Genomic DNA, 26,198 nt, shown 5'->3' with positions numbered 1-26,198 from the left:
TGGCAGCATTCACAGCACAGCCCAAACGATGTATTTTATGATCTGAAGGAGGATGCATTTTTCTCAGGTTAGAAATCTCAGATATAGGAGCATTATGCGTGTGATGGTTCTTGGTATTCTGAAGAATACCTGATTGCTTCTCATTACAATTATATATAATAAAGCAATTAAATGTAATGCACAAAACCAAAACAATCATCATATGAAATAGTGTTGCCATCGTCCGTTAACCTGAGGTGCTAGGCTCATGGGGCTGGCAGGGCGTTTCTCATTAAAAAGCTGCCCCCAAATTCCCACGCTGGCCGTTAAATAAAAAAAAAGGAAAACAATATAAAATGATGCCTAACTGGCACATCTTATTACAAAGCTTACATGTTTTGGCAAGATACAACCGTAAGGAAACTTACATCACTGCAAGAGACCACTTTTCAATTTCCTGCAGGATATATCACTGTCCCACTGCAAACCTGACTGCATATGTATATGGGAAGATAGAGAGCCAGGAAATGCACTATAAAACTGTTTTTAGAGAAGGGAACTGGAGGCAACAGAAATTGCTTCTTTTAGGTAAAGGAAAAGTAGTTTAGCACAACTAATAACTACTATGAATTATAGAAAAACTGCATGTTAGCAGAATCCATTACTAGAAAGTGTGTGTGGACTGTAGATATTATTTACAGATTTGCTGAAAAATTCAGCATTGAAAACAAATGCTATATGTGCCTCTTTACACATACAGTAGAACCTCAGAGTTACGAACACCTTGGGGATGGAGATTGTTCGTAACGATGAACAAAATATTATGGTTGTTCTTTCAAAAGTTTACAACTGAACACTGATTTAATACAGCTTTGAAACTTTACTATGCAGAAGAAAAATGCTGCTTTCCCTTTATTTTTTTAGTAGTTTGTGTTTAGCAGTATGGTACTGCAGAGACCATTCTGCCCACATAAAGTTACTGAAGCACTGGTATGTAAGTGCTTTGTCAAGCACTTTGAGGTGTTTGGAGAATACTTTTCACTTCACCTGTTCCCTAAAACATTTTCAGAACTGTGTGGTGAAATTCACAGACAGTGAAATGGCAGGGTGATTTGGTGAAAAGGGATGGAAGTTATTGTTTTAAGGCCTGAAACTCATACAACAGAGGATGTGTGGTTCAGAACACTTTAGAGCTACCAATTCCATTTTCCTATACTCTTGGAACAAAATCCAGCTTCACTCTCCAGTGATATTAATTTGGTTGCTTTTTAAGTTTTTTTTTTCTTTAAAAGTAACTAAATCTTAGTCACATTTTAAAAACCACTACCTTGCAACCATTTCCCCCAAGGGTTGAGCTTGCTACATGTAAATAAATTGGGGGCAGGAGGGGGAGATCAGTTAAATATATTAGAATGAATCCATTTTATGCACTACATATCTATGCAACTTTCACCACAGTAGATTTTATGACTGATCCTCTCTAATCTACAAACTGCAATGGAAATATAGATACTTTATAGCCGGAACTATATGATTATTCTTGTAGTTTAATCAGTTTAGGAACATAGCAATTGCCATCTCAGCTCATACCAATCATCTGTCTAGCCCAGTATCAAATGCTTCAGAAGAAATCATAACTTGATTGTATTGGCAGCAAATTTAATTTTAATGTAGCTTTTTTCAAACTATCTACTAAAAAAACCCAAAACACTGTGGACAAAGGCAGAATCATGCCTTAACATGACACAGACGTGAATGAGAGAAGGTCCCACACTTAACAAGGGATTTAATTTTTGAAGTGACTTCCTACAGTAAAAATCTTTCCAACTAGTGGAGGTTCCCTGTTGATTGCCCAGGACTAGTTAGTAGCATAATTAATCTGGTCAGATAGTCCACCTCTCCATGGTGAGGCAGGGTCCAGTATACCTAGACCATCTCTAACAGGTGTTTGTCTAAGGTGGTCTTAAAAGCCTCCAGTGACAGGTATTCCACAACCTCCCTTGGTAACCTATTCCAGTACTTACCCAGCTTAAAAAGACTGTCCTCTAACATCTAATCTAAATTTCCCTTGCTGCAGATCAAAAACGATTATTTCCAGTCCTTCCTCAGTGGACATGGAGAACAACTGAACATTGGCCTCTTTATTACAGCCCTTAATATATTTGATAACTGTTAGAAGGTCCTCTCAGTCTTCTTTTCTCAAGGTTCAACATGCCTTTAAAAAAACCCAAAAAACCAAAAATCTTTTCCTCACAGGTGCTCTACTCTCTGAGCAGAGCAGAACAATTATCTCCCATGTCTTACATATGATACTCCTGTTGATAATACACTCTGGTATATTAGCTTTTTATGCAAATACTCCATATTATTCGGTCATATTCAATGTGTAATCCACTATAACCCCCAAGATAGAGGAGAATAAGAAAAATCAAGTCATAAGTTCTGTATATTCAACACTTATTCATCCACCCACACATCTCAATATTCTCTCATATCTCTGCCACAGGGTATGGGTCATAAATATAAAGGGAAGGGTAAACACCTTTAAAATCCCTCCTGGCCAGAGGAAAAACCCTTTCACCTGTAAAGGGTTAAGAAGCTAGGATAACCTCGCTGACACCTGACCAAAATGACCAATGAGGAGACAAGATACTTTCAAAAGCTGGAGGGGGGAGAAACAAAGGCTCTCTCTGTCTATGTGATGCTTTTGCCGGGGACAGAACAGGAATGGAGTCTTAGAACTTAGTAAGTAATCTAGCTAGATATGCGTTAGATTCTGTTTTCTTTAAATGGCTGAGAAAATAAGCTGTGTAGATTCCTGTTTTTGTGTCTTTTTGTAACTTAAGGTTTTGCCTAGAGGGATTCGCTATGTTTTGAATCTAATTACCCTGTAAGGTATTTACCATCCTGATTTTACAGAGGTGATTCTTTTACTTTTTCTTCTATTAAAATTCTTCTTCTAAGAACCTGATTGCTTTTTCATTGTTCTTAAGATCCAAGGGTTTGGGTCTGTGTTCACCTGTGCAAATTGGTGAGGATTTTTATCAAGCCTTCCCCAGGAAAGGGGGTGTAGGGTTTGGGAGGATTTTGGGGGGAAAGACGTTTCCAAGTGGGCTTTTTCCCGGTTATATATTTTTTAGACGCTTGGTGGTGGCAGCAATAAAGTCCAAGGGCAAAAGGTAAAATAGTTTGTACCTTGGGGAAGTTTTAACCTAAGCTGGTAAAAATAAGGGGGTTTTCATGCAGGTCCCCACATCTGTACCCTAGAGTTCAGAGTGGGGAAGGAACCTTGACAGTATGCAATTCAGGAGGATTCCATTAGAGGTAGGAAGCATTGTCAAAACACAAGACATCTTAGTGTCAATAGAAAGAAAAGAATTATCACCAAACTGTACATGAGACTTATTATGGGGACGTAAAATTCAGCGATCAGTCTGTTGGAACAAATGAAGACAGAGATCTGGAAGAAGTGATGAGGCAGGAAGGATGAGAGTTGTACTAAGATACAGGAACATTTGGCCAGTGTAAGTTTGGCATTCAAGTAATGGGTTCTGATGCACAGTAATAAGTTTTGTTTAATGCAAAATACTTAAGTACCAAAAATATCTTATCTACTTCTAAGTCTTTCATTTTTCTTCTTTTGATAAAGCAAAGAGGTTTTGTTTTTTTTTTGAATGAGGATTTGGGGAGGGGATCAGGTTCACTTTTCTCAGCTGGTATTTTCGACCCAAACGGAACAGCTGTGGTTTGCATGCGAGCCCAAAAGCCAACCTCAGAGGATGTGGGTGGGAGTTCTGAGCCCACAGTCATACATACAGAACAGCAACAGGAACCAGGAGCAGCAGCTACGGTTGGTTGCTAAGCAGCAGTAAGAACATAGGCAACATATCACCTGATTTCACTGTTGTGGCTTTTCCCTGAACTCTGCCCAGCCTATAGAAGAGTCAAGCTGGACGGTGGAAACTGTCTAGTCCTCTTGGCCTTTGCCCTGCCCTGTAAAGAAGCACATTGCCTTTCTGCCACTATCTCATAGCCCTGTGAAGGGAAGCCACAACCTGCTGCTGCTGCTCAAGCTGCTGTCCAAACTAATGCAGGAGTTGGTGCGGACAGAAGAATCCTACCACCCTTCAGCGTTGTCCACAGAGAGTCCCTTCCCCCAGAACAAACAGACTACATTGTTTTCTGACAAAAAAAAAAAGTATATTCCAAATTTAAATACAACTTAAAAAAATATCCTGTGGCCAGTAACAAATTCTTTAATGAGGTTCTAAGTATTATCTCTTTAAAAAAAATGGCAGTGGTTCTTGACAAGAACTCTCTGAGTGTGAACTGACATGCTAGCAAGAAAAATCAGATTTAGTGCATATTCAACTTACATGAATCTTATGAATCTTAAAACTGGTGCCTTAGTGCACTTGAGACCCACATGGGAGATGAAAGTAGGGGAAAGGTTTCATGGAAAGGCAGTGGGACGAGATCTGTTTTTTAAATTATAAAACAATGAGAGATGCAAAAAAAAAAAAAAAAAAGCCTGCAGTGTTAACATTTGACATAATCTGTAATGACATGGCAGGTAATCGGGTCTGAGACCTAAACGGTTATTAGCAGCAGCCAAACCACGTGATAAACACCCAACAACCTCACAATTTTATCCCCGGGCTATGGGAATTTGTGATTATACATGCCTATTGAGAAAATGCAAGAGAAAAAAGGATCATTCTCGACACGTACTTTAGGGCTATCTCAACCGAATGTTCAGTATACTAAGTGAAAGATCCAACGTATTCCACAGCAGGCTGGACCTATGTTCTAGTTCAAGGATTCTATCTAACGTATTTGTATGTTCCCCAACTCACTCCTTCACTGTAGTATCTGAGAACCTCACAGTCTTAAAATGTATTTATCCTCACAACTCCCCTTTGAGATAGGAGAATACTCTGACCCCCATTTTACATATGGGGAACTAAAGCACAAAGACTTGCCTACAATCCCACAAGAAGTCTGTGTGGGAGCAGGGAATTGAACCCAGCTGTCCAGAGTCCTAGGCTAGCAGTATAACTAGGGCTCTACCAAATTCACGGTCCATTTTGGTCAATTTCACAGTCAGAGGATTTTAAAAATAGTAAATATCATGATCTCAGCTATTTAAACCTGAAATTTCATGGTGTTGCAATTGTAGGGGTCCTGACCCAAAAAAGAGGAGGGGTGGGGTCGCAAGTTTATTGTAGGGAGGGTTGCGGTACTGCTACCCCTATTTCTGTGCAGCTGCTGGCAGAAGCACTGCCTTCAAAGCCGGGCAGCTGGAAAGTGGCAGCTGCTGGCCAGGAGCCCAGCTCTGAAGGCAGAGCTGCCGCCAGCAGCAGTAAGGATGGCAAGGTACGGTATGGCCACCCTTACTTCTGAGCTGCAGCCTGCAGAGCTGGGACCTTAGGCATCAGTCACCGCTCTTCGGCCACCCAGCTCTGAAGGCAGCGCAGAAGTAAGGGTGGCAATTCAGCGACCCCCCTAAAATAACCTTGTGACCCTCCTTCAACTCCCTTTTGGGTCAGGACCCGCAATTTGAGAAATGCTGGTCTCCTCAGTCAATTTCTGTAAAAGCACACAAAAGACCAGATTTCATGGTCCATGACGCGTTTTTCACGGCCATGAATTTGGTAGGGCTGCAAGTATAACCACCATCGTTCCTCTTTAGATTATAGATTCTGCAGGACTCTGGTGTAGCAGATTGGAGATTCTTCAGCAGTTTCATTTAAATGGAGAGGTTTTGATTAAATATTAAAATAGTCAGTACTGTAGCATGTGTTAGAATTTGATACCAAAGTAACTATTTTACATTGGCATATTAACAATTGAATGTGGAAGGGGGGAGAAAAGAGAGAAAGATATTTGTATTTATAAAACAGAACTACATTGAGGAAGTTGTCAAGGGGAAAGCTAGAGAGTTTTTCTGTCACTGGGTCCACTTCTGGCACACAGGAAGGCTACTTGGATTTATACGATACACAGATCAGACCAATGTTTCTGCTAAGATTGTCAACAGGTTTCAGAATTAACAACCACTATTTATTTCAATGGGCTGTTTACACTGCTCAGAGCTATTCCTTCACACATTCTGCAGACTCAGGAAGACACACTCCATCGTTCAGTGGACAAAGTTCTCGTTTTTCAGTTGATAATCATATGGGAGAAAACCTTTTTTTTATTTTAATTTTTAAAAGTGAAAGCTTAGATTTTGAAAAATAGTTCTCCAGCAAGGGATGGAGGATTCAGCTGTAAATTCTGTGGCTGCAGAAGCACAGAATACATTGTGTCTGAAGTATAAGTGATACTTCCGAATTGAAGAACATTTAATTGAGGAAGGCAGTCTGCATGTAGACTGGATTAGTGAAGGCAAACAGAACAATCCCAGATCCTTGGAAAGACAGCGCTCCCCCAATGGAAACAGAATGGATGGCTAGCCTTACTCAGATTGCATCTCTTGAGAGGAAAATTTATAATATACAGGGGCATGTGAAATTTATTTGCAAACATATGGAAAACATTTATGGATTCTAGTGAGGGTCTGGAATTAAAGTAATACTACTATATACCCGTTGAACCTAAATGAAGGTTTCATCTTTAAAACATGCATTTTACCTGCAAGCCAGTCATTAGTTTATGTAGTCTTTCGGGGTGTTTTGTTTTCTGTTCAGGTATGGCTTTGGTTTTCAATGAGGGAGGGAAAATTTATCAAATAATTATAGGTCTAATTCCCTCGTTCCCACCCCCTCCACTTACTTCCAGCCATATTATTTACCACTACATGAAGTGAACAGAACTAAGCATACAAAAGCACTATTATCCTGTGGTGTCCGCTGAAAGGATCAGACTTTGGTGCCTATCTATGCTAGGGATTTTGCATTGATATAATTACATTGGTAATTTAAACTGTCAGTGTAGACCTCACCTCGGGTGGTTCACCGCAAGTGGCGACCTGTCCCAGCTACTCCTAGGCAGGTGGCTCCGCACGCTTCCCCTGCCCCACCCTGAGCATAGCTCCGCAGCTCCCATTGGCTGGGAACCATGGCCAATGGAAGCCGTGGGGGTGGCGCCTGTTGGTGGAGGCAGCGTGCGGAGCCACCTGCTGCACTTCCGCATAGGAGTCGCTGGGACAGGTCGCCGCTTCCGGGGAGCCACCTGAAGTGAGCGCCACCCAGATCCAGCACCCTGCACCCTCTCCTGTGTCCCAACCCACTCCCCGAAGCCCCCTCCCACACCCAAACGTCCTCCCTCTTAGTTAACCGGAATTTTTCACTTACCGGCTCCTCCCATTCCCCCAACATGCTGGATAAAACAACTTTTACTGTACTATGGATTACAGGAGATTCAACGTTACGGTCAACAGAGTGGCACAGAAACAGCCTTCTAGAGACTATCAACAGCTACAAAAGACAACCCAAAGCATAGCCACCTACAATTAGTGAAAAATGGCCATGGCCCTTGGAAACCCAAAGACTTAGCAACCTTACTTTTAGTACATAAATCAACACATTATCTTGTTGATAGAACTGCCAGACAGGTTGAAACAGAAGAACCCGAGGCATAAACTTCCACCATTCATCTTAAGTGGATGCTGATCACAGCTAAGTTTTGACTATTTGCATGCTAAGATTATCAATAAACGTAGCCTGAAGTACATCATGGAGCTTGACTGTTTCAAGTGTAATTGTAATTATATGAAAGAGGTGAATCTCGGGTCCCACCCCCCGCAACAAATCTGAAGATGCACATGAATAACCCATCACTGTAATAATAATATGTCTACAGATACCTTATATATGTGTGCTTCACTGGGAGTCAAGTGGGAAAAAAATTAGTTTATTTTTCAGTTCTGGCTTTGAACACTAAATGGAGGATTGATGGTATATTTAAAGTAGCTGCTGCACAATTTATCCAGCTTTCCTAACACAAACATTAAACTACTGCCAACACTTGTTCCTATCTAAAAAACAAAGCACCCCAACTTTCTATTCCCCTAGAATCTAGACATGGGCCCAAAACTAAATATTATGGACAAAACCATGGGAATTTTCAGGCCTCAGTTACTTCCATGGATCCATCTGGTCCCTCAACAAATTGGACTGATTTTAGGACGAATATCCTTAGCTATTTTCCACATTTCCCTTTAAAGCACTTAAAGAAATGTAAATGGAACGTTCATTTGGCAGCTTCAACATCTCTAACACGGCTAACAAAGCTGACCTGTACGCATGACAAGTTTTGAGTACCTCCACTTTACAACAAAGGCTCAAACGCAATACACAAGCCTGAAGAGACGTATGCATTTCAAATGGCACCAGAACATTGTTTTCAAGGATCTTGTAACTCTTGGATAAATACTACAAAAGAGTAAAGTACTCTGGCTCCAATGAGGCCTTACCCTCTCCCATCTCGGATTCTATAAATCACTTCTGGCAGGTAGCTGGGAAGCAGCTGCTAATGATAGTTTTGCTCTGGAGCACAGGAAGTCACCTTTTAACCCTGCCTGCTGTTGTTTGTCTCTTAGAACTGTGACAAAAGAACAGATGTGAACAACATGCCAACTGTCAAGAGGATCTGGTCAAAACACTACAGGAAACCTGTCCAGACCCACACCATGCTTCTAATGGAAGCTCAGCTAAATTCATCTTGAGCTACCTTTCAGCTTTGGGCTCTCCCCTCCCCTACCCCAGCCCCCTGGCCTGACATTCACAGGATTTAACTGAATGTTTCCTGCTCCATTTCCTCCCTCCATTATCCTAGATACGCAGAAAAAGCACATTTTTGAAATGAGAAATAAATGAAATATTTTCACACTTTCACAGCAATGAAATGCAGTGTTAAAGTATATTTGTTACATCTACTTTGGATTCTGAAGATATCCACCTTTAACCCTCTGCTTTCTCCAATGTTTTTCAACAAACAGTTCATTTACAATGTAAAGAAGGTGGGTATGCGCATTACTGGAGCTGAGCAAATAATCTGAGCAAATAATCTTAATTTAGCTGTTTTTCTGCCCATGGAATAATATCCATGACCTGACTGAAATTTCATTTTATATATCTATTCAACCTTTTTAGCTTATGGATGGGACAGGGACACTGTCTTTTAGGAAAGCTCCAGACACATTTTTGATGCTACTACAAAATAAAATAAGAAACTACCATTATAAACAAGAACAAATAATAATGAATGGCTGACTTTCTACTGTTATGTAGTTGCTATTGGTCAGTAAGTCACAAGATCTGGTTTGCTCCCCAATTTGAATAAGCTTGGATGGACTTCTTACGTTAATGCTTGCACAAGCAAATTTAAAATTCAGTTTTCATGAGTAACCACAAACATGACTTCAAAATTTGATTTCCAGAAACATGCCGGTAACACTCAACGTCTCTAAAACTAGCAGACAGCTAACACAAAACATGAACTCCACCAAAGCCAAGTCATTTGAAAATTAAATTAAAACCTGTATTTTATTTTTTTGGCATTATCTACTCAGCTCTGTGACACTACGAACATTTGTTCTACATGCGATACTACAGTGATGACAATGGGAGGACTTTAGAAGGCTGAATCTTCTTTTGGGCCATGGAAGGCAGAAGATGAACAGAGAAATATCACTTACAGACATTAAAGAAAATCATGATGATGAAAAAAGGGCCATTCAAAATTGATCAAGTGAACCACAGTGCAAAAGAGAACAATTTCAAACTAACTTTACTTACTGTGAAGACATCATCATCACCAATCTCAGCCTCATTGTGGATCGTTGAAGAGGAAGTAGTAGATCCTAGAAAAACATTATTAAAATATATGACATTTCTAAACATCAGATATTTTTAAATTAAAAATTGGTGGATTTTATTTGGATTTTGACCACTGGGATTATCATGGACCATTACATTCTCCAGATGAACTCACACAATAAAATTATGAAGTGAGAAAGTGGTACCAAATTAACAAGAAGAAAAGTATGTCTATTGCTAAGTAGGTTAGAAAGGTGACAACCAGAAAAAGTTCCTATGGCTACCCGTACTATTAGGTCACGGCAGAATAATGATAAGCACCTACAATCATATAGTATTTTCATTTTCAAAATGTGATAAAAGTATAATGAATGAACATTTAGGGCCAGATCTTCCAACTAATGTAAATCAATGGAGCTACACTGAATTACATCAAGCTAAGGATCTGACCTCTGAAGTCAGAAAACTTATTGATTTTACTAAAACAAACAAAACATACAAAAAAGCTCAGTCAGAAAGGGAGTCAATCTTTAGCATTCAGGAAGTAATGACCTACCCTGAAGAATTTTTGTTTTAAAAGATATTTGTCAGAGAGCTCTCTCTCTCCTTCTCACCTCCCCCCTGTAAACAAAACATGTAAGAACTGACAGAAGAACGAACAAAAACAGGCAGAAGAATACATTAATTTGAGGAGCTTCTGATTAACCTTGTGGTAACTATTAGGGTTTAATATGAAATTTGCAAATTTCATCCAAGAATCCTTCCTTCATCTCATTTAACATTTTATGCATTTAAAAAGGGACACTGCGGTATTCTCTACATTTTGGGGGGGAAAAATAAACTCTGTATGTGGGCTTTTAATATTAAGCCAGAATAATCACCAAACTTTATTGTACCAAAACTCTCTCCCTCCCACATCGCACACAGTTTTTTTTACTGCTTATGAGTGCTGAGCTTTTAGTAACTTTTTTTTTTTTAATTAAGTTGTTTGTACTGGGGCAGACAATGAGTTACATTAACTCTGAAAGATTTTAGAAGTTAATCTTATTTGTGGCATGCTAACCTGAGTTGAGTATTCATGAAGACATGCAGAGTTAAAGGCAAAATTTTCACCTAATGAGCAATGTGCATACATATTCAGGTTGAAAGCCCAGCTCCCATGACTCCAGAGCTGTACAACATCACTAATACCAAACAGAATTTCTGTAGTTCTGATACTTCAAGAAACAAGCTAAGGATTAAGTTTTGCTTATAAGAATATTTGAATGCAGTGAAGCTTCAAATGCATATGCTTGGTTGTGCTAATTTGACCAGATTTCATAGACAGTACTGAGATACAGTGACTCAAATCCAGAACTTTGAGAACTAGTTATTGGTTTTAATTTGGATAGCCCTATTTGGAAGTTAAGTAAGAGTGCATCCATCAGGCTTAGTCTGTTCTGTTAATGTGATAAACACAGATGCACTGATTTTGAACAGTAGCTAAAAAATAGCCACACAGCTTTAAATTTATACTTGAATCTTGAATTCTACTCTACTTCAATACATCTTCAGTTAGGAGTTGCTGCCATGTACAAATGTCCTCAAATACCATTTTATTACCATTTCCCTTCAATACAGAGTATATACATTATTAATATATTGAGATTCAGTGTGAATTATATTATAGAAGATACCACATTTAATGCCCCAAAGAGCTTACAGTTTATATGAGACAAACAAGAAAAGGAATACAGTTCAGAAGCATAGGGCCTAATCCTACTCCCATGGATTTCCGTGGCACAGGGTCAAGCACATAATGCATGAATGACCACTGAGAATTTGATCTCACCTCTCAGTGGAGCATCACTGAAAGGTCTGCTTTAACGGAGGGAACTGAGTGATAAGGCATGGACGAGAAGTTAGAGTGCCATGTATTTGTGATGGGACAGCTAAAAATGTTCAAAAATTAAAGATCCCAAAATATAAGGAACTAGATTTTTTGCAAACATATCCTAAACTTAATCAACTGTTAATATTTATTCCAGTCATTCAGAAAAAAAGGATAGCGTTGGCATCACAACTACCTACGTATCAAATAATTGATTAATTATTTTTCACTGAAATGAGAACAAAATACAGGATAATTTTGATTTGAAGATACATTTTGATTCTCGTTTGATGGCAATATAATGCAAAAAGGAAATGTTTATAACAACCTCAAAGTATGTACCATTCTTTTTAATTAAGATAAAATTTTTGATGGGATAAAAAATATGAAGCCTTCAAGCACTACAGTTCTCCAATTAAGTTGAGATTTAACATAATTAATTTTGTCGAAGAAAAAATCCTTATGATTCATTCAAGTCCACATAGGAATTCATACGATAATTTAACAAAGCACAACAAAAACATATCATGAAATAATTTCCAGTGCAGCATTAGCTGCATGTACAGAAAAGTGACCTAAAAGACAAGATGTGAAATACCGGTACTTTGTTCTTTTGCTAGCTATAGTTAGATCCACAGCTATAAGTAATGCATCTTTTCATCTTAGGTCTTGATGGATGAGGGTACATAGGGATGGGAAACTCTGAAGAAATGCCTGAGTTAAATCCTTCCCTCCCCAAGAGGCTACTAATCTAATTCTCTGCTGAACAAGAACTAAACTTTATTTTAAAGGCTAATTGGCTGACCGCAGTAAGAAATGTGAGAAATGCATTCAAGTTAGCTTGAGTCCTGTCTCTGGAACCTCTCCTCTGCAAAGAAACAAGCAGAATGCTGATACAAGCTTCAGTACCTTCATTGAGGTCTTCAATTGCTTTCCGCACTCCTCTATCAAATGCTCGTGCATCGGCAGGACTTTGAAAAGTGAGCCCAAACTTCCTGTTGTCAACCTTCCAGTGATGAAATGTAGGATTTGCTTTAGTATAGACCAAGTCCTTTTTTACAAAGCATTCCAATACCACCTAAAAAGTTTCAGCACAAAAGTAAGGTTACATTTATACTTGAAGGGCAGGGTTGTCACTGTTTTAGTACAGACCAGAATCTCCTGCCCCACAATCTCCCCAACACAAAACAAGCAAGTTATAAATCTGTTACTCTGGTGAGAGAATATCGTTCAATATAAAATCTGTTACTCTGGTGAGAGAATATCGTTCAATATAAAATCATGTCAAAAGCAGTTATAAGTGAAACAATCACTTTAAAAATCCCAGCTCTCTTGACAACAAGACCTTCTTAAATCTACACTATACTATCCACTTTTATTCAAACACCTATTCTAAACCTGTACCAAACCACTTTGCAAGAGGTGGATTTTTAAGCTTTTCCATTTTATAACTGGGTATCCTAGAAGCAACAAGAAAAACTAACCAACAAGGAATTAAAACAACAGTTGTTTTTTTAAACTTCCAATTCATATTTGAATATAAGTTTTATTCATTTTATTTTGTGCAATAAAAGAAGTCTTCTAAAAAAAATATTGGAAGGAACTGAGCTTGTCAATTCATAAAAAGACAACTTGTCCTCACATTCTTACTCTACCTTGAATAGCATGCAGCATAAATAATTCATTGCCATTTTAAAGGCTTGCACTGCATTACTCAGTACAACGTGACTGGCTTCATGAATTCTTTACACTTCAGTTCACTTCTCACATATTCTTATCAGGTCTTAGAAAAATAAATGTGTCAGTTTCATGTTTTAGGAATTAAAGGTGGACTTTACATATTGCTGTTCAACATGCAATTGCTATTTCAAGGAGATAACATGGCAACCTAAAAACCAGATCATGATAATTTATTGTTCATTTGAATTAGGATGGGGTTACTTTGCACAATCTGGCATTGCTTCCCAGTTTTTTTTGTTCGGTTTTGAAACTCCTAAAGATATGTTGATTTTGGGTAGCTTTCCTAAGAAAACAGACAAAAGTTGAATTAGGTTCTATTACCAGTTTGTCTTTTTGCCTTTCCCCGTGGATTAGAAACCCACTTCTTCCGCTGCCCTCTGGGTAAACGACCTTGCAGACGCCAACTTTACTGAGTCCGCCTCCTTCTTGCGGTAACCATCCCCCACTGGAGTCATCTCGGGTCATAACCACAGCTTTGACTCGCACAATATAGCTGTCACTGTAACAACAACAACAAAAATAACGGTGTGAGATTACATATAATCTTACAAGAGTTTTATTTATTGCAGTATTTAGAAAGTACGGATCTAGACTCCAGGTACTTGCAGAGCAATTTCAAGTTTTATCTGAGGATACACCTTTACCCTGATATAATGTGGTCCTCGGGAGCCAAAAAAATCTTACCGCATTAGAGGTGAAACCACGTTATATCGAATGTGCTTTGGCCTCGAACATTTCCGTTATTATTAGTCACTCCCCGCCCCCTGACTGACCCCTCAGAACCCCCGACCCATCCAACTCCCCCGCCCCCGGCTCCCTGTCCCTGACTGCCCCGACCCCTATCCACACCCCTGCCCCCTGACAGGCCCCCCGCGACTCCCACGCCCCCGTTTCCCATCCCCTGACTGCCCCGTCCCCAGAACCTCCAAACCATCCAACCTCTTTTGCTCCCTGTCCCCTGAACACCCCCCGAGACCCTCTGCCCCTTATCCAACCCCTCAGCCATGGCCCGGCACTCTTCACACGCCGCTCAGAGCAGCGTGTCGGAGCCAGACACGCTGATGCGCCAATCTGCCGGAGCGCGCGGCCCTGCCCCGCCCCCCAGAGCGCTCTTTACTGCGTTATATCCAAATTCATGTTATATCGGGTCATGTTAAATTGGGTCATGTTATATCGGGGTAGAGGTGTAGATATGAAAGTGTTTATAGCAGATGTTCTTTACTGCCAGTTGCTATACAAAACAGCCACTATACAAACAGCAGTAATTGCCCAGTCTAATTTCAGGAGCTCAACACACCACAATCAAGCCTGAAGCCTTTTACCCCAGCACATCGGGAAAAGACCTTGAATGGGAGACAAGCCTTGCAACATGCCCCGCAGATCTACAGATGTGGGCTCTATTGGGCTACAAAGAGAAGAAAGTTCCAGGGCTGAATACTCCTTGCTGAAAAGCATCCTGCCAGTAGTCCCCTCTTGAGCAGGGGAAAGGATTCTAGCTCTAGTGTCTCCCATGATCACAACTGCTGAAGTATCACACAGGGAGAGTGGGAACTTGTCAGATACCAGCGTCCAAAACATGTAGGGCTACCTCCCACTCTGAACACATTAAATTACATTTGGAAACTCATCTGCAACTAGCATAACATGCTCCCTGAGAGAAAGAATGAACCTTGCAATATCCCACGTAAGCATGCCCTCTGGGCACAGGAACAACTTGCCCAACACTAATCTTTAGGATCACACAAGAACTCTAAGGCAGCTCCACCTACCCCGTAGGGAACATAGTGTTCCACCAAGATCTCATGGGCAGCGTTGGAAGCAGCTCACAGAGCTAAGAGAATCAGTGCTGATACCTGACAAGGAGCAGATCAACCAGTGCAATTTCCATACTATACCCAGGCCTGAAACAAGAGTGGAATCAAGGAAATCTGAGGATTTCTGACACTGCTAGACTTGTCTCACCATTTAGAGATGTTACTGAAAGCAAAAGGAGAGTAGTCTTGTCACCTTAAGAGCGTTCCCTTCGAGAGACACCCATAAATGCATTAGTTTCACCAGTCTTAGCCGGCAACCAAAACAAGACTTTCACACATCATGGAAGAGAGTCCAAACAGAAGGTGGCAGAGGTCAGTCCTGGACAAAGGCGTAATTACTACCCCATCTACCACCAATCTGAGTCAAAAACCCTCTATGTCTAGCATGTGGCCAGTTGTACTGACTGATCCTAAGGATAGTTCTAGTGGCCATCAGGTCCCTGAAACTGAAGAGTCACCATGCACATCAACAGTCAACAAGCATATTCACAATCGGTTCCGATGCTACAACCGACATCTGATCACCTCATACAGAGACACTGTAGCACATTAGTGAGCCTTGTGGACCTGCACTAGTCTCACTTTTTTTTTACTGGGGAATATTAATGAGGAGTATGCTTGTAAATTAATTGACCCACTGCACAAGGGTAGGAAAATACAGAAGAGAAAACTAATTACTTGATCTAGTAAGTTTTCAACACACTGTCAAATCAAACAGACCCAAAAGTTTGTACTAGTAAATGACACAACCTGTTCAGCCCCCAAAACATACTGTCCATAAAAAGGAAGGTAAATCTATGCAGCATCCCCAAAGGATGCCTTTCAAAATAGTTAGACTTCAACCTGAGGGATGAGGCTTGAAATTTATTTTTTGCGAAAGTTCTTGGCATCTGAACAAACTGACAGTATCTCTTTAAACTTGACAAGATCCGGCTAAGGTTAATAGAAAGGCAGCACCATTCGTCCTTATACATGTAGTAAACCGGTTTTTTAAAATTTACCAACACACAGTTAATATTTCATTAAAAGTTGTTGGTGTTTGATGTATCACTTGCATTTCTCAAATGCAGCCAGGCTCTAATATCTAGTAAGTCAACAACCGTGGTCTTGCTTTTAGCTTAGCGACATGACTCGGAAAACATTTGTTAAAAATAAATATCCTGTTTATTTCATGTTTCCCTCTCCCTTTAATGGTTTATTTTCCACTTTAAATAACTTCAAAAATATGTTTAAAAATAAGCTTTGCATGTAGTCCAAAATTACCATCGCCCAAAAACCAACCAGTACTTCATGCTTATTTGCATCCTATGGATTTTACATACACAACTAAGTCAGTCTGGCCACTGGGGAACAGCAGAGAAATAGCATGAGAAACTTTGGTACAATAAAGACTTTCTCTAAACACTAAAGTGAAATTAATGCAATGATTTATGAAAAATAAAAGTCAAAAGGAGGACTTCTTACTTATTAATAAGTAATAATAAGGCTTATTACAGATCAACCACCTGGTTCACTTTGCAGTCCTTTGGTACTGTTATGGTGTGACCTCAACACCAGTGTACCCCCTTGCGTGACGGTGTGATGGGCATACAGGGTGTGATCCCCAGTATGCAGTCTGCTTGTATGCAACTCAGAGGTAACAGAAGTTCAAACTATTACCCAAAGTCTCTTCAAAAATCAACCCTTCCTCGTCTACCCTCACCCTTCTTGTAACTCCAGACTCTTCTTTCACTGCTAGTATTTGACCACTAGCCCCTCAGACAGAATCTCCCTGAGGGATCTGTTCTCCTGTAGACCCAGGCCCCTTCACAGGCGACCTAGCTCCTTCAGATGATGAATCCTAAGTGTCCATTACCTGATGCCTCTTAGGCCCACCTCTCTAGTGGAGAAGCAACTAATTACAGCACAGTGCAATAGATGTAACTAGAACGTAAGAACATAAAACAGCCATACTGGGTCAGATCAAAGGTCCATCTAGCTCAGTATCCTGTCTTCCGACAGTGGCCAATGCCAGGTGCCCCAGAGGGAATGAACAGAACAGGTAATCATCAAATAATCCATCCCGTTGCCCGTTCCCAGCTTCTGGCAAACAGAGGCTAGGGACACCATCCGTGTCCATCCTGGCTAATAGCCATTGATGGACCTACCCTCCATGAACTTATCTAGTTCTTTTTTGAACCCTGTTATAGTCTTGGCCTTCACAACATCCTCTGACAAGGAGTTCTACAGGTTGACTGTGCACTGTGTGAAGAAATACTTCCTTTTGTTTGCTTTAAACCTGCTGCCTATTAAATTTCATTTGGTGACCCCTAGTTCTTGTGTTATGAGTAAGAGTAAATTAACACCTCCTTATTTACTTTTTCCACACCAGTCATGATTTTATAGACCGCTATCATATCCCCCCTTAGTCGTCTATTTTCCAAGCTGAAAAGTCCCAGTCTTATTAATCTCTCCTCATATGGCAGCCATACTAATTGTCTCCTAACCCCTTTTATCTTGTGATGGGGTTTTGCCTTGTCACAGGTATGCTAAAAGCAAATTCCAAGACAGGAGTGTATCTAAAAGACACCCCCAACTAGCACTGTTCTGTATTTTAGCCACAGGATGCACACAGAGACTAGTAGGAAACAGGAGAAAAGAAACGGCGACAAGTAATATTATTTTTCTCCTGCACCCCCCAGTTCAGTTTGGTCACTTGGTATGTCAAAAACAGTACCCAGAGCAGAAAGGCAGAGATCTGAGATCTACCTGGCTGTATCATGCAGAATCTATCTTCTGACGAAAGCCTTCATAGAGGCCTGACAGTTTAGCTTATGATAGTGATAAAGGTATGGATCGATGCCTATGCTGTTGCCCTGCAGAGTTCATAACAGAACTCCTCTTTTCCTAGAAGATCCAACCACCCACTCAGAAAATCTTCAGAAGTCACCCAAAAACAGAGAGTATCCTAAGGAAACTGGAAGACCTATCAAGTTTGGCAAAACATAGGAGTCTGCCACACAGTGGAGCCTCTGGGTATATCAGGAGTTACGTAGTCTGTTTTGTGGTGATGGAGAGTTCTAGAAAAGTCTCTCCATAACGGTTTCCTTTTGATCAGATTTATCTACTGGACTTTTGGTTCTCTTATTGGATTTGCATGCAATACATCTTCGTAAGGACTGTCTAATGGTTTAAGTATGGCTTTTATTCCCCTATACACAGCCCTGTACAAGGTAGAGTTTCACCTTCTGTTTGCCCTGGGCCTCTGCCATTACTTTTTCATTGGCTCTCCACGACGTTTTCCAACATATTTTGATGTTGTCATAAGCGGCTTTGCTTGGACATCTGCTTTTAATAAAGTCATATATGCCTGCATTGCTGCCCATAGCTCTGACTGATATGCAAAGCAGCCGTAGAACGGAGATTAAGTGGCTAGGGATGTCTTCAGAAATCTTGCTCCCAGCCCTCAAGACATTGAAGCCTTCTATAGCAGAACGTCAGATGAGCATGTCCAGAGTCTGATCCAGACATTAGTATTTTCCCAGTAAAATGTGTTATGCAGCCAATGGCTTCTACTAAAAATAGTTTCTAAATTTGATTCACAGTAACTTTTAAAAAATTGATTTGCTCCACTCTGGATACCAAGTGGCCAATTTACATATGCTACATTCTTTTCAAACAAAAAATTGACTGGCTTCTAGAAAACATTCTCTATGGTAATGTTTGAACTCTCTACTCCTGTGCTTTGTTTTTCATACAGTTTCTCTCTATGCATTAGATTATCTCTACGCATTGATTACTCAAGATTAACTATTTGTCTTTCTTCCCCAATTTCCTCTGGTTTTTCTAAGTTTGCATTCCTTCTATTTTGGGCTTAACTGCTTCTATATTACATCCTTTAGTGTTATCAGGGAGTATCCATGGAATTTCAGCCTTTATTTTAAGAAAGAGACACGAACACAATCTTAAAAATACTCTTCCATAGAACAAATGGCCTGTTTCCTTTTTTTTTAAACTTCTTGAGTGTATTATAGCTCAGACTAACATTTTCTATACAATCTAGTACAAACTTTCTAGTCAGAATTCAGAGCCTTTCCCCTTCCTGAAACAGCACTGCTAGGAACTTTCTAAAATTTGTTAATTTTGATTTTGCTTGATTTAACGACTAATTCCAATCACCAATATTTCAGATTTCTATGGTTTAAAGGTTGCATGTTTCCATTATCTCAGATAATTCTCTCTCGTCATTGACAAGCTTCCCATGTTCTTCAGTTTTAAATATTAGTAAAACTCTGGGCTTGAATAGTATTTTTAAACTACCCTCCCCCTCATATTTACATTCTCGTGGGGGCATTAAGTGAATCATATGGCTTTTATTAAAACATCTGTGCTGATATTCTGACCTGTGGCTCTTTTACAACCTTTAGTACCAAGGCCTGCAACTGTATCTGAGTGTATAACAGCTCCCTGACTAGGCCCTGGTCTACACTAGGACTTTAGGTCGAATTTAGCAGCGTTAAATCAATGTAAACCTGCACCCGTCCACATGATGAAGCCCTTTATTTTGACTTAAAGGGCTCTTAAAATCGATTTCCTTACTCCACCCTGACAAGTGGATTAGCGCTTAAATCGGCCTTGCCGGGTCGAATTTGGGATACTGTGGACACAATTCGACGGTATTGGCCTCCGGGAGCTATCCCAGAGTGCTGCATTGTGACTGCTCTGGACAGCACTCTCAACTCAGATGCACGATTGTTTGCCGTTGCTCTGACGCAGGGAGGGGCGACTGACGACACGGCTTACAGGGCTGGCTTACAGGGAGTTAAAATCAACAAAGGGAGTGGCTTTACATCAAGGAGTATTTCAGGCAGGACTTCACAGAGGGTTCCAATAAGAAATGGTGCACCTAAGTTATTGTTCTTATTGGAACAAGGAGGTTAGTCTGGCCTCTGATTGATACATGGCTAGATTTACCTCGCTGCACCTTCTCTGTGAGTGACCTAGAGGAATGAGTCCCCTAGACGGGGGCCAGGGGGTGGTTTGCAAATGAGTACAAAACAAATCTCATCTATTCCTTGTTTTGATACACTCCATCTATCTTTTATATCTTTGGCTGGCAGCAGACAGTGCAGAAGGACTGCATGCCATCCACATCTCATGGCTGCTCGGCGGAAGATGGTACAATAGGACTGCTAGCAATCCGTATCACCTGCCTGCTCACCATAAGATGGTTCAATAGGACTGACTGCAGGACTAAAGAGAATGACCTGATCAAGTCACTCCAAATTTAGTCCCAGTGCCCATGTCTGCCCAGGTGCTCCTGATCGACCTCACAGAGGTGACCAGGAGCACCTCGGACATGACGATGACGGCTACCAGTCCTATTGCACCGTCTGCTGCCACAAGGCAATGGGTTGCTGCTGCTGTGTAGCAATGCAGTACCGCGTCTGCCAGCACCCAGGAGACATATGGTGATAGTGAGCTGAGCAGGCTCCATGCTTGCCGTGGTATGGCGTCTGCACATGTAACTCAGGAAAAAAGGCGCGAAAGGATTGTCTGCCATTGCTTTCACGGAAGGAGGGAGGGAGGGAACGGGGGCCTGACGATATGTACCCAGAACCACCCGCGACAATGTTTTAGTCCCATCAGGCATTGGGATCTCAATCCAGAATTCCAATGGGCAGCGGAGACTGCGGGAACTGTGGGATAGCTACCCACAGTGCAACGCTCCGGAAGTCGACTCTAGCCTCGGTACTGTGGAAGCACTCCGCCGAGTTAATGCACTTAGAGCATTTTCTGTGGGGACACACACACTCTAATATATAAAACAGATTTCTAAAAAATCGACTTCTATAAATTCGACCTAATTTCGTAGTGTAGACATACCCTAGATGTCTCAATCTGACACTGAACGTGGGAAAAGACAGACACTTTGTTAACTGTCACTGATGGTTACACTACTGAATCATTCTGTGGAAGTTGGTTTGGTTGGATTGTACCCAATGTCATCAGCCAGGAATGTCTTAGAAGTTTGATCCAAGTCTACTCAAACCAATGAAGAGACTCAAATAGGCTTTGGATCAGGCCCCACATCTGGAAATTGCATAAGGCCAAAAAGTCATCCCAAGGACACTGCCACAGGGACGTGGACACGGACACGAATTAAGTCAGACCGAACTATAGAGTGAAGAACACAGAAAAACTGAATATGGAGGTTAGCTGGTAACAAATACAATTCAATAGAATAGTGGTATAAAGTGTGAACTACTAAAAAAAGAGAACATTAAACGTATTTTCACCTGACTGCAGACAAGTGATAGAGCAGCCAGGTAGACTGGTTTGAATGACAAGTGGCTGGACTAATGTTATAGCAGCTAAAAATGGTTGTTTAAAGACTTAAGATTATAATTGATAAGAATCCGAACTGAAGGAACCAACATGCGATGAAAGAAATACATTTCAAAAATATGCCCCAAATCCCTGTTTTCTACAGTTGTCCAGGGCAGTGTATAGATAAATGCAGGTTCTATAGAGAAAGACATGACTTCTCCATTTTAAAGACTGTAACTTCAGGGGACTCAGGCTTTTTCATCCGGAGACAAATCTAATTTCCGCCCTGAAAATGAGATCTTTATCCCCCTTTGCCATAGCAAAAGCAACACTGCCGGACAATACTTTCCAGCTTGTGAGACAGGAAGAACACTAAATTGCTCTCCTAATACAGTCAGTTGGAATTCCGTCTACAGCTGTTACCAGGTGGTCACATTTACATTGTATGCTCTTTAGAGCAGGGACAGGCTCTCCTCCTTCATGTATCACCAGACACAGCACTGTCACTATTTCCAGATATACTAACTATTAAAAAAGACCTAGGACAATAATTATTATTTGGTTCCACTATTCAGGCACTGAGATAGAACTCAGGAGACCTGGGGTCAACTTCTAGTTCTGCCAAACTTCACTTAATGTCTCTATGCCTAAGGTCTCCATCCATAAAATGGAAGCAGCGATGCTTTTCTATTCCACAACAGCATAGATAAATACCTGGGAGGTGTTCAGCTAATATAGTGTTGGGTCATATAAGTATCTAAACTCTTCTGCATGCAAACTGTTTATTTTCTTTGCAATATAATTTCAGGTAACTGCATTATGGCCTTGACTAGTTGCAAGCAACTCATTCTCTATAGTTAAATAATAATAATTTACAAATCCTATGTGAGCATTCAGAGCAGCAAGAAACTCAGGATCTTGTTGATACATCCATCTACTTTTATTGTGCTGCAGCCATTTTTTTCAGGAGATCTATTCAGAGCACGTACAATATTTGATTAACTTCCATTTATAGTATATTGAATGCCATTAAGGTTAGATAAAGGGCAGACTTCTACTGTTAGAGTAAAACTACTAGAGGAACCAGAAGTGGCTTAAATTCTTCCCATTTTATTGGCCTCTAAAAACTTTAAGACTGCCCTTAATTGCTGGGTTTGTTTAAGGCCTACATACTATTCTGTTTGTACAATCAACTCTAGGGCACCAAGTTGATGGACTCTCCCACACTGACTGCAGAGCAGATTTCCCACTTCCTCACAAGTGACTGTGGAGGTATAGTGGCCCTGAGGAGCCAGATGGGGCTAGACAGTCCAAATGAGTTACTGGACACTCTGTCAGAGGCTGCCTCAACTTTTATGCGCCTCTCCATATTGGTTTCCCCTGCATTAGAGCACCCCACGGTGCCTGCTTGATTTTTGAGGCTAGAAGCTGATTTTTTCTGTGGGAGCTTCAGACCTCTTTGCCCCACTCAGATCTGGGGTCCTGTCAAAGGGTGAAACAGTCATTCTGCTCGCCTGTGGGGCTTTCTTGACTAACCACCGTCTACAGGGATTAATGGCCACCTGGTGGCTGTACCTTCCCTGCCCTTCTATGAAGACCTCTGCCATAGGCCCCCAGCTGCTGATCGTGATTCACCACAGCCATGTCTCCTCCTCCTCCATCTCCTCTTAAATCTGATGTGGCTTTTGGTTCAATTAAGTACTTTTGAAGTCCCGAAATATTTTTAAGGTTAGCATTATACTGTGATTCTTAAAAGGAAATTGATTGTCCTTAGCATTTTGGACCTCTTCGAAAAAAACAACAGCATGTAATTCTTCAGGACGGATTCCCCTTCACACATGCCCCCCTGAAGATTATTTTTAAAAATACTGTAACAGTGCACCAGATGTTGGAGCACATGCCCAACCCCAGTGCCCTCATAACAGTCACGGTCCCTTTAAAACTGGAGTTTGTAGTCACAGGAGCAAGCATATTGAGTGGAGTCCCACAGGGATCAGTTCTGTGTCCAGTTCTGTTCAATATCTTCATCAATGATTTAGATAATGTCAGAGAGTACACCTATAATGTTTGTGAACAATATCAAGCTGGGAGGGGTTACAAGTACTTTGGAGGATAGGATTAAAATTCAAAATGATCTGGACAAACTGGAGAAATGGTCTGAAGTAAATAGGATGAAATTCAGTAAAGATAAATGCAAAGTACTCCATTTAGGAAGGAACCATCAGTTGCACACATACAAAATGGGAAATGACTGCCTAGGAAGGAGTTGTGTGGAAAGGAATATGGGGGTCATAGTGGATCACAAGCTAAATATGAGTCAACAGTGTAAATATGAGTCAACAGTGTGCAAAAAAAGAGCAAACATCATTCTGGGATATATTTGCAGGAGTGTTCTAAGACAGACATGAGAAGTAATTCTTCCACTCTACTCCACGCTGATTAGGCCTCAACTGGAGTATTGTGTTCAGTTCTGGGTGCCACATTTCAGGAAAGATGTGGACAAATTGGAAAAAGTCCAGAGAAGAGCAACAAAAATGATTAAAGGTCAAGAAAACATGACCCTATGAGGGAAGACTGAAAAAATTGGGTTTGTTTCGTCTGGAGAAAGAGAAGACTGAGGGGGGACATGATAATAGTTTTCAAGTACATAAAAGGTTGTTAAAAAGAGGAGGGAGAAAAATTGTTTTTCTTACCCTTGGAGGATAGGATAAGAAGCAGCGGGCTTAAATTGCAGCAAGGGAGGTTTAGGTTGGACATTAGGAAAAACTTCTTAACCGTCAGGGTGGTTAACCACTGGTGGTTAACACCTGTCAGGGAGCTCTATAATACTTAGTCCTGCCATGAGTGCAGGGGACTGGACTAGACGACTTCTTTAGATTCCTTCCAGTCCTACGATTCTATGACCTATAGGAAGACTGATAACTGGGTTCCTGCCTCCTAGGCAGGAGAGGATCAAGGAAGACCCAGGATCAAGGAAGACCCAGCTTGTGTTTCTCTATAGCAGTCAGGAGAGGTTTCCATGGGGGAGGGATGTCACCTCTTCTCTCTTCCCTCCAGCTTATGGAAAGCAAGGGGAGGTTTTGTTACTAAATGTTTGCGCTTTTTGCATCTTCCGTTACTAAAATTCACCATGAGGCAAGGGATATCAAACTAAACTCAAGTGTTAAGGCCTTATTTGGACTGCACCAGATGGTGGGGGGGAAGGTGTAAGCTGATGAATGTGCCCACTGGCTCTGGTCCTAATGAAGAAAGTCTTAATTTCTTGAGGCATCAGAGTCTTGCCAATGGGGCAAGAACAAAGTATTGCAGAAGAAAATAAAGTCCAGGAGCCAGAAGTCTTTCAACATCACTGTCACCAAAGGACAACTTTGGAATCTGAATCAGAAGAACCTAAGGAGGAATTCCAGAAAAGACTCTTATAGCTTCAAAGGCTTCAGGCAGGCAAGCAGTCATCCAGATCTTTTACACTCAATCCTTTCTTTTGAAGTGAAGGAAAGGTCAATCTGAGTTAAAAGGTAGTAAGAGCATTAAGAAATACATCCTTATCAGCTAAATGCCTGGACATTCAAAGTAAAGGTTTCCAACATTTGAAGTAATCTGAAAAGTGGAAAGTGTGCAAATTCAACAGTTAAGGTCAACCTAACAGCCTTAACTCTGCACTCATAATGCTGCTAGCCTCCTGCTAACCTCAGAGTTACACACACCTCTGAAATGGAGGCCGTTTATAACTCTGAAATGTTCACAACTCTGAACAAAATGTTACGGTTCTTCTTTCAAAAGCTTACAACTGAACATTGACTTAATACAGCTTTGAAGCTTTACTATGGAGGAAAAAAATACTGCTTTTACCCATCTTAATTTAAATGAAACAAGCACAAACAGTTTCCTTACTTTGTCAAATCATCTTTTTAGCCTTTCCTGTATTTTTCAGTAGTTTCTGTTTAACACAGTGCTGTACAGTGTTCGCTTCTTCCCCCCCCCCCATCTCTACTGCTTGATTGCGTACTTCTAGTTTCAAATGAGATGTGTGGGTGACCGGTCAGTTCGTAACTCTGGCGTTAAGTAACTCTGAGGTTCTACTGTAGTTATTTTAGGTCTTCCTGAAGACAGATTTGAGATGCTTTGCAGAGCAGGCATTGTGAATTCCTGCCATTTGCTCTAGGATACTATGATACCACCAACCTATATGCTAAAATTAAACATGTAGGTGGGAAGTAAATGAAAAAGGGACTGAACTGGTAGAATAGGTGAGCAAGGGAACTGCTGCAGTTACGGTTGCCAACTTTCTAGCCGCACAAAACCAAACACCCTAGCCCTGCCCCTTCCCACGAGGCCCTGCCCCCCGCTCACTATGTTCCCCCTCCCTCGGTGGCTCGCTCTCCCCCACTTTCACTGGGCTGGGGTGTGGGAGGGCTCTTACTGGGGCTGCGGGCTCCAGAGGGTAGGGCAGAAATGAGAGGTTCAGGGTGCGGGAAGGGGCTCTGGGCTGGTACAGGGAGTTGGGGTGCAGGAGGGGGTGAGGACTCCTGCTGGGGGTGCAGACTCTGGAGTGGGGCAGGGGAATGAGTGATTGGGGGTACAGGAGGGGGCTCTAAGCTGGAGCAGAGGGATTCGGAGTGTGGGGGGGGCTGTGGGTTGAGGCAGGGGGTTGGGGTGCAGGAGGGGGTGAGGGCTCTGGGCTGGGGTTCAGGGTTGGGCTCTGGGCTGGGGATGAGGTGTTTG

General features: G+C 41.2%; 1 protein-coding gene across 3 annotated transcripts in view; it reads right to left on the bottom strand.

Moving 5' to 3' along the window:
* Window positions 1-26,198, bottom strand: part of SPRED2 (sprouty related EVH1 domain containing 2) — an 82,279-nt gene that overhangs the window by 13,740 nt on the left and 42,341 nt on the right. For all 3 annotated transcript variants that reach the window (XM_073339468.1, XM_073339469.1, XM_073339470.1), the window contains exons 2-4: window positions 13,675-13,852; window positions 12,523-12,691; window positions 9,723-9,787 (exon numbers count right to left, since the gene is read on the bottom strand). In XM_073339468.1, the coding sequence (XP_073195569.1) occupies window positions 9,723-9,787; window positions 12,523-12,691; window positions 13,675-13,852 (412 nt within the window). The remainder of the gene's footprint in view (window positions 1-9,722; window positions 9,788-12,522; window positions 12,692-13,674; window positions 13,853-26,198) is intronic.

Source organism: Lepidochelys kempii, chromosome 3, assembly GCF_965140265.1.
Source record: "Lepidochelys kempii isolate rLepKem1 chromosome 3, rLepKem1.hap2, whole genome shotgun sequence".
In the NCBI taxonomy this organism is placed as follows: Eukaryota; Metazoa; Chordata; order Testudines; family Cheloniidae; genus Lepidochelys; species Lepidochelys kempii.
Note: the sequence above shows the minus strand (reverse complement) of the source record. Positions and strands in the feature narration are given on the sequence as shown.